The sequence below is a fragment of the Eschscholzia californica genome, unplaced genomic scaffold (genome assembly GCF_041429995.1).
Source record: "Eschscholzia californica isolate CP2 unplaced genomic scaffold, dmEscCali1.0.p SCAF_1, whole genome shotgun sequence".
Taxonomy (NCBI): Eukaryota; Viridiplantae; Streptophyta; class Magnoliopsida; order Ranunculales; family Papaveraceae; genus Eschscholzia; species Eschscholzia californica.
Genome location: NW_028238198.1, coordinates 58931486 through 58945691, shown reverse-complemented (window position 1 = coordinate 58945691; position 14206 = coordinate 58931486). Strand labels below are relative to the sequence as shown.

General features: G+C 43.2%; 1 protein-coding gene across 1 annotated transcript; it reads right to left on the bottom strand.

The window, feature by feature from the left end:
* Window positions 1–1657: 1657 nt before the first annotated feature.
* Window positions 1658–2838, bottom strand: LOC147567870 (uncharacterized). Its single transcript, XM_086658639.1, has 2 exons — window positions 2294–2838; window positions 1658–2063 (listed from the first exon to the last, which is right to left on the bottom strand). The coding sequence occupies exons 1-2, from the start codon at window positions 2836–2838 to the stop codon at window positions 1658–1660; spliced, it is 951 nt and encodes a 316-aa protein (XP_086514765.1).
* Window positions 2839–14206: the final 11368 nt, after the last annotated feature.

Sequence of the window (14206 nt, the reverse complement as noted above, 5' to 3'; positions counted from 1 at the left end):
ACTTAACTAATCGTTTCCAAGACTACAGTATGCTTGGTTGCCCATGGGGCATGTTAGATTCTCTTATGGGATTGTGTTGACAAAGTTGATGTTTGCTTGAACTATGCTTTAACCGTGCTTTAATTATGCTTTATTGATGTCTTGCGAAGTGGTGAACATTGAGTACAGAAAACCAATAAAAAAATGTAACAAGTATTGATGTAGTAGGACAAAGAATGGTGCGTCAGGGCAGCCTAGGGTGACGCTTTATTGTTGGTTCCCCGTTGTTTGAGGAGGTAAGGAAAGGCATATGTCAGGGTAGCCTGAGTCGTCGGTTTAGTCTTCGGTGGACTCGTTGAATCAATGTTGTATGTCTTGTTGAGTAGAGGGTAGGTTGTGCCCTCCACTTTGCTTTGTATTACTCCGACCCGGGCAGAGATGTGCATGCTAACAATGGGGAGGCGTCATCTGGGCAGAGGTGTCGAATTGTTTGTGTGAACCGTCTATTGCCGTCTCTTATCCCCCCAGCCTAAGTGTAGAGTTTGTTTACTTTAGACTTACGGTGTTATTCTCGTTGGCGTCGTATCATGGGAGAAGGGCGTCCTTTTTCCAGCTTGTCTAAATCCTCCATTAGATAGTCGATCATGCACATTGAAATGAGGGGTGGTCGATGGCAATGCCATCGACCTTTCGAAACTCGAGTTAGTGAATTTCTGAGATACCAACAAAAAATAGACGAATGAGGTAAGGGCATGTATTACTCTCCCTCATGTTAAGTGTTGGACTGGGCTTGTTCTAGCCTTAGGTTGCTATCTGGTTGACGTCGTCAGATGGGAGATGGGTGTCTTTTCTCCAACTTATCCAAGTCCGCCATTAGATAGTCGGTCCTGCACACTGAAATGAGGGGTGGTCGATGGCAATGCCATCGACCTTCAAAAACTCAACTTAGTAAAGTTCTGAGATGACAACAAAATTTTGGACAAAGGAGGTAAGGGCATGTGTTACTCTCTCTCAGGAAGAATCGGACTAGGCTTGTTCTAGTCTCAGGCTATTATCCTGGTTGACGTCGTAAGGTGGGAGAAGAGTGTTCTATTTTCAACTTGTCCAAGTCTACCGTTTGATAGCCAACCTGTACATCAAAAGAAGAGATGGTCGATGGCATTGCCATCGACCCTCCGACGCTCAAGTCAGTAATGATCTGAGGAGAAAGTAAAAAATGGATAGAAGAGGTAAGAGTATGAAATACTTCCTGTTCCCATTCGGGGGTTAGATTTGGGCACGTCGTGTGCTACCGAGTTATACTAGAGTTGTGGTTGCCCTTATGCTCCTTGGTCTCGGAGTTGAACCAACTTTACCAGATGCATATGTACATGATGCCTCACCAGCTGGTCTAATGGGTCTAGAAAAGGTACAACTTTAGATGAGTGGTGTTCCGACTGTTGTTAATATTGAGCCCATCTTTTACTTGGAGCTTGTATGCCCCCTGGCCTATCACCCATGTGATTAGGTAAGGGCCTTCCCAGTTGAGGGCTAGCTTGCCTACTCCAACCTCTTTGGTATTCTGAAAAACCTTGCAGAGGACCCAGTCACCTACTTTGAAGGTTCGAGCCCTACTGTTCCTGTTGTAATGACGGGCTCCCTTTTGTTGGTATGTTGCATTCTTTATTACTGCCATGTCTCAAAGCTCGTCGACAGTGTCGAGGTTGTGGTTGAGTTGTTCCCAATTTGACTCTTCTGTAGTCCATTGACAACGAACTGATGGTACTCCGGCTTCTACTGGTATGACCGCTTCAGAACCGTAGGCTAGGGAGAAAGGAGTCTCGCCAATTAAGGTTCTAACAGTAGTTCGACACGACCATAGAACCCCTAGTAACTCGTCAGCCGAAGCCCGTTTAGCTTTTTTGAGTCTCTTCTTTATAGTTTTCGTGATGGTCTTATTAGAAGACTCTGCTTGTCCGTTAGATTGAGGGTAGCGTAGGGTAGAGAAGCTCAACTTGATTCTCCATCCCTTGCAGAAGTCTTGGAAATCAAAACTGATGAATTGGGAACCGTTGTCCGTAACGATCTCCTTGGGTACCTCGAACCTGCAAATAACATTTTTCGAAATAAAATTCTTTACCTCGCGATCTCTGACCTGGTGGAATGCCTCAGCCTCGATCCACTTGGTGAAGTAGTCTGTCAGGGCTAGCATGTAAACTCTCTGCCCTAGAGCAGTGGGTAGTTTTCCCACAATGTCCATACCCCACTTCATGAATGGCCATGGTGAGAGTATGGAGTTGAGTTTTTCTAGAGGTAAAGGGAGGAGTTGGCAAACCTCTGGCAACTAACGCAATTTCTGACGTGACTTATAGAATCTGCTCGCATGGTAGGCCAGTAGTAGCCGGCTGTTAGGACTCGACTGGCTAGACTATGACTTCCTGAGTGGTTGCCACATTCTCTTTCATGAAGCTCGTCTAGCACGTACTTGGCTTCCTCTGGAGTGACACATTTGAGATAGGGTCCAGAGTAGGACCTTTTGAGTAGTTGACCTTCCAGCATTGTGAACCTAGCTGCCTTTGCTCTTAGTTTGTGTGCCTCATTCTTATCTTCTGGTAGTTCGTCAGTAGTCAAATAGCTTGTTATGAGTGTCATCCAATTGTTGGTGGAGTCCACATTCGATACTTCTAAGGTAGAATTTTTCCACGTGGCCGGCCATTGGAGGATAACCAGTAGGATTGACTGCTCTGACTTGGCTGGAATTGACGAACCTAGATTGGCTAGGGCATCGGCGTGCCCATTCTCCAGTCTGGCCACTTGTGTTATGTTGGCCTCTTCGAAGTCAGCTAACATCTTCTTTACCTTGGCTAGGTAAGCGGTCATCCTGGCATCTCTGGTCTGGTATGCTCCTTGCGTCTGATTGACTATCATTGGGAGTCTGACTTTATTTATAGCATTTGGATATCCATTTCTTTGGCGAGAGCTAGCCCGACGATCAGTATTCGTACTCTGCTTCGTTGTTTGTGGCTTTGAACTCACATCTGATGGCACGCTGGATTTGGTCTCCCTCGGGGGATTGGAGGACTAGCCCTGGCCCGACCTCATTCATGTTACTGGAGCCATCAACTGACAAGGTCCATTTCAGCTTTTTGTGCTCTGCAAGACATAATAACTCCTTCTGGGCTTGAATTAGAGTACTAGGTGTAAAGTCGGCCACAAAGTCAGCCAACACTTGGGACTTAATCGCAGTACGAGGCTGGTAGGAAATATCATGCTCACTTAGTTTAACTGCCCACTTGGTCAGTCTACCAGATAGTTCTAGTTTGTGAAGTACATTTTTTTATGGAAATGTAGTAACTACGACTATCGGGTGGCACTGAAAATAGGGTTTTAGCTTCTTGGCAGCCATTACTAAGGCCAGTGCAAGCTTTTCTGGCTGGCTATAATGGGTCTCTGCATCAAGGAGGGACTTGCTAACATAATAGACGAGTAGTTTTTTACCTTGTTCTTCCCGTACTAATACTCCACTTACTGCTGTTTCAGAAACTATTAGGTAGACATACAAATTTTCTCCCTCTTGAAGCTTGGATAACAAAGGTGGAGAAGTCAGGTACTCCTTCAGTTGTTGGGGTGCTTCTTCGCATGCTGGAGTCCATGCAAATTCTTTGGCCTTCCGTAGGGTAGAGAAGAAATGGTGACATTTTTCAGAGGAACGTGAGATAAAACGACTAAATGCTACCACTCGACCAGCTAGTTTCTGCACATCTTTGATGCATGTGGGAGAAGGGATGTTCATCACAGACTGGATCAGGTCTGGGTTGGCCTCTACTCCTCTGTGAGTCACCATGAAGCCCAAGAACTTCCCTGGAGAAACACCAAAGGAACACTTAGTAGGATTAAGTTTCATATTGTACCTTTCTAGCACGTCGAAAGCCTGCTGAAGATGTCTGAGATGTTATTCGGCCATCAGAGACTTGACTAGCATGTCGTCGATGTAGACTTCCATGGTGTCCCCTAACATGCCCGCAAACATTTTGTTTACCAATCTCTGGTAGGTTGCCCCTACGTTCTTCAACCCGAACGACATGACCTTGTAGCAGAAGATGCCTCTTTCTGTGATGAAGGCAGTCTTTTCCTAGTCTGTTGGGTGCATTAGTATCTGGTTGTACCCAGAGAATGCGTCCATAAAGCTGAGTAGTTGGTGGCCTGTAGTGGCGTACACAAGCATGTCGATATTAGGTAGCGGGAATGAATCCTTGGGACAAGCTTTGTTTGGGTCTGTGAAGTCAATACAGACTCTCCACTTCCCATTTTTCTTCTTCACCACGACTACGTTAGCCAACCAGTCGGGGTAGTTGACTTCTCGGATAGCCCAGCTTCAATCAGCTTCTGAACTTCCTCATTTATTATCTTGTTGCATTCTGGAGCAAATTTTCTACGCTTCTGTCTTACTGGAGGATGGCCAGGATATACCTGTAATTTGTGTACCATTTACCTTAGGGTCGATTCCAGTCATGTCAGAATGAGACCAGGCAAAGCAATCATGGTGGGCTGTAAGGAACTCGACAAGCTTGCTCCGTAGGGTAGGATTGAGCTTGGAACCAATATGCACTTTGTGATCCGGGAAGTCTGGGTGGATCTGGACTTCATCTAGCTCCTCCATACTTGGGCAGTCTGGAGCGGTGCTACTGAGTTTCTCTTTCTGTAATTGCTATAAGGCTGACTATGGCGCTTTCATTGCGTTTTTGTAACAATTCCTTGAGGTGCTCTGCTCCCCTCTGATCTCTCGTACACCCAGGGAGTCGGGACCCTGAGCACTTGGTGGAATATAGATGGTACTGCCCTCATGCTATGGATTCAAGGCCTATCAAGTATGATATTTGATGGGCCTATAAAGTTTCCTAAATAGGTCACCACCCGCAAGTATACGGGTGTCAAGTAGTAAACCCGGTAAGACCGGAGTCGATCCGCGGAGACTAAGTCAAACTCACTCTAAGACCTACAACTAACTTGGTTTTTGAATTCGATTTTGATTTTACCGATTAAATAGTAAAATATTAAAATAACGTAAAGATGTAATAACGGCGAACGGATGAATGGAGGAGAAGTCTAGGGTTTTGAATTTATTTTAATCATGCATAAACATCGATTTAAATCTATTATCTTTTGGTAACTAAACGAATAATCAATTCTTAAGGACTCTAACTATTATTTATCAACTCTCAAGTATCCAATATTAAAGAACCTAATCTAAATATAATGGATCAAGACTATCGAAGTATAAGTAATGAAAGACTCAAAAAGAAATTGAAATATGTCTAAGCACCTAAGTTGTCGAAATAATCATCTAATAATCATGCATAACAAAAACGTCATCAAAACCCTAAACTAGGTGTTTAGCTACTCATCACTAAAGAGATCATAATCATGGTGGGATGAATAAGAATTAATAAAATAAGAGAGGGAGAAATAATCGGCAAAGAAACAACCTTTTTTCTCGCAATTTTCCCTCTGCGCAGCCAAACAGACCCTTAGGGAAGTGTATTTTCCTTCTGGTTTTGCTGAATTCTGCCAAACGCACCCTCAGGGAAAACGACTTTTTCGTCTTCCCGGAAAATACTTCTCTGTGGGAAAATTATTTTCCTTCTTCTCCAATTTTCTTTCTCTCTCTAACTTTTTGTTTTTATCTTTCTCTTCTCACTCTTTCTATTTTCTCTTAATAGAAACAGTAAATAAGAACAATGAACATGACTAAATCAATACGAATTAAAGACGAAGAAGAAGATTGAAACTTTGATTCTTTTAATCTTTTCTCTCTTTATACAATCTCTCTCTCTCTACTGTAATCTCTCTCTATCTCACAAAGAAGGAGATAACAAAAGTAGAAAAATAAAAGTGCAAAAGAAAACGAGTGGGATGATGATGGCTCTTGGTTTCGATTTCTGTTTCTCTCTCTCTCTCAACCGTGATCTTCCTCTCTCTCTCTCTAAACCGTGCTTTCTGTCTTTCTAGCCGTGGGAAGATGATCATACAACTCCCTGTTTCTTCTTGTTATAAAGCCGTGATCAGATACCCGAGACCAAAACTTCCTCTCTCGATCACGATTCTTTATTTTCCTTCCATCTTCACGTTCTCTAAAGAGAAACTTTCTCTCTCTAAATATATCTTTCTAAATCAGAGAGGAAGATACCAAAACCAATTGGTTCCTCTCTCTGTCTCGGTTTTCTTTCTATTTTCGAAAATTCCCAGCCATCCTTCTCTCAATCTCTTAATATCTCTTGCCTTCCTTTGCTGTTCTTGAAAAGGAATAAAATCTTTAGTTTCTTAAAAAGAGATTAGAGAAGAAGAAGGAGATAAGCCCTGCCCAAGCCTACGTTGCTGGCAAGAAATAGGGGCGGCTATGGTGTTGCACGGATCAGGGAAGAAAACCTACAACGACCCTCATTGGTGACCACGTGTGGATGGAGACAGGACAGCCGTTCGATCTAGAGGGAGTGTCGTGTTATCTTGCGAGCAGTACACGGGATTAGCGCCTGGAAAAGATCCCGAAGAGAGCCTGTGTGCCCACCAGTAGTGACCGAAAGCAACCCACAACTGATCCGGGACATCCGATTTACTTTCCTCCTGCGTGCCATGTGTCACCGGCCATTTGGTTCACTTTAGTCCATTTGCTTTGGCCTCATCTTTGACCTGGTCTCGTTTTCTCGTCCAGACTCCGATTCGATTTCCGTTTTCACCCACGGGCTCGTCTTGGACTCTACTTTAACCCGATCATCAATATTGGCAAGAATACCCTTGTCATTAAAATGATCAAAATGCCCCTCAAGTAACTCTTTATCACGATGTTTTCGCATCGAACACCGTAAACGAGACCTGAGAAAGAAAATCAAACAAATCATCAGAGTAACCGCTCGAACTGGACTAACTAACCCGAGTTAAGAGAGTCAGATGGGACATTTAAGCATGAGGAATGGCTTCTTTTGAGCGGGCTTAAACATTTGCAACATTAAGAGAGATAGCAAGAGCGTCATGATGAGCGTTGATGATCCCTGTGGCTTCATTGTCTATGAAGCTTATTGTCTGGTTGGTTTAAGCATGAGGAATGGCTTCTGTTGAGCAAACCATTCCGACCGACAGTCAGAATTTCTTCGAATATGTCCTTGAATTCATTCGAGACTTGAGCAAAACCCAGATTGGAGAAGAATATGGTCCTTGGGTTCCCTTTATTGGAACTATGTTCCTATTTATTTTTGTTTCTAACTGGTCAGGGGCTCTTTTACCTCGGAAAATCATACAGTTACCTCACGGGGAGTTAGCCGCACCCACAAATGATATAAATACTACTGTTGCTTTAGCTTTACCTACGTCTGTGGCATATTTCTATGCGGGTCTTACCAAAAAAGGATTGGGTTATTTCGGTAAATACATTCAACCAACTCCAATACTTTTACCAATTAACATCCTAGAAGATTTCACAAAACCCTTATCACTTAGTAACCAAGCGTCGCCCAATGGTTCTATGGGCTAGAGGGTTGGCTTCAACTCTAGCATTCTTCTTGGCGGTAGAGTGCCTGACTCCACTCACTTCTGAGCCTCTTGAGATTAGTATACACGTCTTCGTAGGAATCGGCTGCTCTGGTTCGATGACTTGGGTGTCTCGGTGTGCCAAGGTACTCTTCCCTTTGTTTGTCAATAAGTCGGTAAGGTGGGCTCTTTTCAGCAATTCTGCAACTTCTAGCCTGAGGGTTATGCAATCTGTAATTTTGTGGTCGTGATCCCCGTGGAACTCGGACCACTTGGTTGTGTCTCTCTTCTCGCTAGGAGTCTTTGTCTTTCATTGACATCTCACAGTACTGCTCATGCCCTTCATAACCGCTACTAGTTTGACTGGTTCAATGCTTAGGTTGTACTCTGGAATCCTGGTGCGAATGGGTCCTTGAGGCTTCTATGCTGGGCGACCTGATTGAGGGTCAAGTGGCATTTTGTTCTCCCTAGGCGGGCCACGTCTAGAAGTTGGGTAGGGCTCCCATGATCAGCTATCTGTTCTCCGATCTGGTCGTCTAGAGCGACGGTCCCTGTTTCTGTCATCATAAGAATAATATTTGCTTCGGTGGTCTTCGTCTTCCTCCCACTGAATTTTTACCCAAGCGCGAGCTAGGGCATCCTCCATGGTGGTGCAGTTGAATTTAGTAAGCTTTTTATATAGCTCTCCTTCTGGTAGCAAGCCTTTTCGAAGTGCATCAACGGCAGCCTCTTGGTTGCAGTAGGGAATCGACACCTTCTCTCGATTGAACCTCCCCACGTAGTCTCTGAGTGGCTCACCCCTTCTCTGGTGCACTCGGTAGAGATCGCCAGATAGCTTTACTGGTTTTTTTCTACTGGCGAACTGCTCTATCAATGTGTCTGTGAGCTGGGCAAAAGAGGCGATCGAATTGTTGGGCAGATTCGTGTACCACTGCAAAGCTGGACCGACGAGGCTTGAACCGAAACTCTTGCACATGCACGCCTCCCTGTGATCTCTGGGTATTGCAGCGGTGAAATCCTCTGCTTATATGAAGCAATGTGATTGTCTAGATCGGAAGTTCCATCGTACATTCTCATGTTAGGGAATAAAAACTTCTTAGGCATTTCTACTAAGGCAATAGCATCAACGAACGGTGAGTCGGCGTAGCACTGGGGCAGACTCTTCCTTAGTGGGGCTTGAACTCCAGGGATCCTAGTGATCATTGCCTCCATCTCTGCGAGTTTCCTAGCCACGACCTGCTCTAGAGGAGTACCTGTAAAAGACAAGTTTAGAATGTCATCTTGTGAATTAAGGGTCGTCCCACCTGCCACAGTGTGTGAGGGGGGAATAGTAAACATTGAAGAGGAAAAAAGAGGAGCAGTAGTGGAGTGTAGGGGCAGAGTAGAGTGTAAGGGCAGAGTAGAAATCTGGAATGAAGGCAGAGGCGTCATGAAGGGATTAGCGCCTTCACGTTCTCTAAAGAGAAACTTTCTCTCTCTAAATATATATTTCTAAATCAGAGAGGAAGATACCAAAACCATTTGGTTCCTCTCTCTGTCTCGATTTTCTTTCTATTTTCGAAAATTCCCAGCCATCCTTCTCTCAATCTCTTAATATCTCTTGCCTTCCTTTGTTGTTCTTGAAAAGGAATAAAATCTTTAGTTTCTTAAAAAGAGATTAGAGAAGAAGAAGGAGATAAACCCTGCCCAGTCAGGATACGTTGCTGGCAAGAAATAGGGGCGGCTATGGTGTTGCACGGATCAGCGAAGAAAACCTACAACGACCCTCATTGGTGACCACGTGTGGATGGAGACAGGACAGCCGTTCGATCTAGAGGGAGTGTCGTGTTATCTTGCGAGCAGTACACGGGATTAGCGCCTGGAAAAGATCCCGAAGAGAGCCTGTGTGCCCACCAGTAGTGACCGAAAGCAACCCACAACTGATCCGGGACATCCGATTTACTTTCCTCCTGCGTGCCATGTGTCACTGGCCATTTGGTTCACTTTAGTCCATTTGCTTTGACCTCATCTTTGACCTGGTCTCGTTTTCTCGTCCGGACTCCGATTCGATTTCCGTTTTCACCCACGGGCTCGTCTTGGACTCTACTTTAACCCGATCATCAATATTGGCCAGAATACCCTTGTCATTAAAATGATCAAAATGTCCCTCAAGTAAGTATTTATCACGATGTTTTCGCATCGAACTCCGTAAATGAGACCTGAGAAAAAAAATCAAACAAATCATCAGAGTAACCGCTCGAGTTGGATTAACTAACCCGAGTTAAGAGAGTCAGATGGGACATTTTCATGTCTCATCAAACATCCCCAAACTTAGATTTTGCTAGTCCTCGAGCAAAACAGAAAAATAAAACTAAGCCCAGTTCACCACTTTCGTAGGGAATCACGATTACACTTAGCACGTGCAACAAGCCGTTAAACCTCTGGGTTACTGTAGAGGACGAGTTTTGTCTCGTGAGGGTTTGCAGTGAACATACCCACAAAATTCAAAAATCTCAAAAATGCAGAAGGGTCTAAATATGATATGGACTAAAAATGTTTATCCGGTAAACTTTCGAAAGTTAATAGAAATGAAATCCAAGTTGACCAAACCAGACAAATGCTAAAAATCCCTTCACTAGTAATCCAGACTCGAAGCGCACGTGACAAGCCAATATGAGTATCATTTCGGTTCAGAACAGACAAGACCTTGATTACCTTCTCAATACATTTCGCCTCGACTACTGCCTTACGATCATACACTCAAAAATTAAAGTCACTCAGAAATGGCTCACTCAATGTGCGAGTATGAGTATGAAAGAAACTCGACACATTACAAAAGATGGACTAAATTTTTCGTAAACGACTTGATCTCATAAGAAGGAAACAACCACTAATACGGGATGGGGAAGCTAACCAACTCTTCTCACCTGATCAACTATCTAACAATGCTTCCTAGAGGTCAATAGACTATAATGATGATGTGACTAGAACTCCTGAGAACTCGACGTCTTCAAATTTGTAAGAACTACATCAAGGATAAATACTTAAACCAAACTACACAAATACTTTTTTTCTTTTCTTTTTCTATGTTTTTTTCTTCTTTTTTTTCACTTCTGGTAGTAAAACTCAAAATACACAACTTACTTTCTTAACAATTTCCTTGGGTATAATTTTCTCCACTTTGCTTCATGCCTTATTCTCAGGGTTCTAAATGATGGATGAGATCTATTTTCCTCTAGTTGACATTGCTTTCAAGTTTCTCAGACTACAAGAGAAGGGTTTACTTCCTGATGACATCACTAGTGGTTGAAAATTTGAACTCAAGAGATCAACTGAGCTCTAATGAATATTGCGAGGTTGAGTAGCTCTTCATTCTACTCGGAGTTATCACAGAAGAGATCACTCAAAACAAAAGGAAAGGCTCAGAATCTCACATAGGTTAAGTCTCCACTAATGATCGATTAAGTACTCTCAGAAAAGTCAACTCTTCACCTATCTAACACTCACATAGCTAGTGCACAACAACTCCAAGACTCGAAATTCATGGAAAAACCTTTAGCAAACGGATAGTCCGACCAACTAGACTCTATAACTACTAACAAGCAAAAACAACTAGACTCACATTTTCAATCCAAAAATTAAAAAATTTTGAAAATTTTTAAATTTTAAACCCTTTTGAATTTTTGAAATAAGGACTAAAAATTCAATCCCCTATCCCCAAACTTAAACCGAACATTGTCCTCAATGTTCTGAAGACTATGCAAAAATAATAGGATTAGGGAAAGACGTTACCAGATTCAGAAGTCCTATGCATGGGTTGCCTCCCAGAAAGCGTAAAGTTTAACGTCTTCAGCCAAACGAAACTGATCTTAGCAAATCAGTTTGGATAGACAGGATCTTCGATAGAAACATCCTCTGTATCGTTCAACATCTCAAAAAATGGTTTTAACCGTTGTCCATTCACTATGAACATACTACCATCTTTGTCCTCGATATCGACTGCACCATAAGGATAAACGAGCTTGACCGTGAAAGGTCCTGTCCATCTAGAACGGAATTTACTGATGCACCCGAAAAGGTTGCACACCCAAGCGGAGGTATCAAGTAGTAATCCGGCAAAGCCGGGATCGATCCAAGGATAAGAAGGTAGTTTGGATATCGAAGGGTCTTATCCCTCGGTCTAAATATTAAAGGCTTACTTAAACAAAAGCGGAAATAAAAGAAAGTAATGTGAGGTTTATAATCGAATAAGCAATAAGGAAATAAAGTAAGTAAAACAAACTAAAATATCAATGTAAGAGGGCGAGAGAGATTTGAGAGAAGAGTTCGGAGGAACAAGAGTCGGGAGACGATAAGACTCGATTCGAGAAACAAATAAGTGAGAGAGGTGTCGAAGTCCGGGAATCCATAATGATAAACCTACGACTATGTGTAGTCCGATTCGATGTGTCGAGGTACAATCGATGTTCGACTCCTAAAGTAGATGTCTCTAAGTACTATGTATATCCGGAGATCATACTTAGTCAAACAAACGTCTAAATCGGTTAATCCCGAGTCATCGAAAGTGTTGTCTAGTCGCCTAACTATGTGAAGTGCATGACAAGACACATGAAATTATGACTTAGACTACGATCGATATCGAATACTTCGTTTCGTCTATTAACTATGCGAAGTGCTTGACAAGACACATGAAAATACGATCAAAACGATAATCGAAATAAATGGACATCAATTTATAATCAAAACATCAAATCATATTAAACATAGTCACGAATTCATCACATTTCATCTCATATAATCGACATACTAAAGTTAGCTAAACATGATGATTGAATAAGAAATGGAAAGGAAATGATGAGAAAATCCCCCTTTTTCGATGTGGTTCGAGGCTAAGATCGACGGAAAATATGAGTCTTTAAGGTGCAGCCGATCTCCCCGTAGCAATTTTCTGGATTTCCCTTTAATAGTAAACTCTGGGTGTCCCCGAGCAAAAATCAGATTTCCCCATAGCGACCACCATCATCTTCTCCATTTTTCACCCAAACTCCATTAAAGCTTCATCAAGCTTTCTCTCTCTAGATATTTCTTACCCAAAATCAAATCAAACTACATGGGAAGATAGATCAAGACATGGGGAGTAAAAGCCCTATGGTTTCGAATCAAGAAAGTTGCCGGAAACCCTCGAAAAATCCGGTCAAAGAAACCCTAGTTCCGGCCAACCCTAGATCCGGCCATGTGCACACTGTCGACCCCTTCCATGCGATGTCCGAGCAACCCGAGCACGTTCCCATGCCAACCGAGCTATGCCTTGAAGGCCCGAGTGTGCAGCAGGTCGCGTCCTTGGAGCAGCTCGGGCTGCTGTTCCGAGCAGCAGCAGGTCGCGTCCTTGGAGCAGCTCGGGCTGCTGTTCCGAGCAGCAGCAGGTCGCGTCAGCAGCTCGGGCTGCTGTTCCGAGCAGCAGCAGGTCGCGTCCGAGTAGCTCTTGTGGTGCCGTTCCCGTGCTCCCATGTCCGAGCTCTTGTGGTGCCGGCCAACTTGGCCGGCACCCTCCTTCTCTCTCTTTCCTCTAACTCAAACCCCCTTGCTTTTGGTGGTGAAGAAGATGATAAACCCTAGAAAACCCTCAAGAACAAACAAAACCTAGCCTCCTCTTCCTCTCCTTTCTTGGTTGTTGAATGATGGAATGATGAAGAAGATGATGAATAGTGTATTTGACTCAAACCCTAGACTTAGTCAACCTTGACTTTGACTCAAACTTGAGTCTATTGGGTGCCTCCAAAATCTCTTCCTTCTTCCTTCTTTGGGCTTGGGTTTTAGACTTGGGTTTTAATCTTCACTTGGAAATCAAGAGGGTGTCTTCTAGAATTATAACCAAAGGAGGGTGCCTTCATAGCATCTTTGTTTTAAGACCGAACCTCGACTTCTTTCTTTCACAACTTCCCCGTCCGAACTCGGAATTGACTTCCGTTTTCACCGTTGGACTCGTCTTTGACTCCTCTTCTCATATGATTTGCTTGAAGTCCTTTTCTCTCGTTTTGGGCACATGAAATGATAGTGATAATTCGCTCCCTTTATTCCGAATTAAGTTCTTTATTCCAAATATGGTACCTAAACAAGAAAAACACATAAAATGTTATTGATAACACTCGAAAAGGACTAATTGGTCTAAGTTAGGCTCCTTAAATGTGACATTTTCGTGTCACATCAACATCCCCAAACTTAAACTTTGCTAGTCCTCGAGCAAACAAAACAAAATAAAAGCCTAACTCACTTTCGGAGGAATCCCGGTTGCATTTAGCATATGCAACAAGCCGTTAAACCCCTAGGTTACCCCTAGTGGACGAGTGTTGTCTCGTGAGGGTTTCCATAGATGATACCCACAAACATCGAGTCTCATGAGACACAAGAGTCCAACATCCAAATCATAGATAAGCATGGTTCAAATAGTAAAGGGTTTAAGCATGTCAAAACATAATGAATCAAGTAAACAAGTTCATGTGAAAGCTAAAGGCCCCTTCACTAATGATCTTACCCTAAAGTGCTAGTGTCATACCATAATGAGCAACATCTATGTTCCGAAGTCACAACGCCTTGGTTCCTAGTTTAGTACATTTCGCCTCGACTTTGGCCTCACGGACATACACTCCAAATATGAAATCACTCAAGAATGGTTCGCTCGTATGTGTGAGTGTGATCACTAAACATGGACTCAACACATAAAAAGGGGTGGGGACAACATTTTGGAACG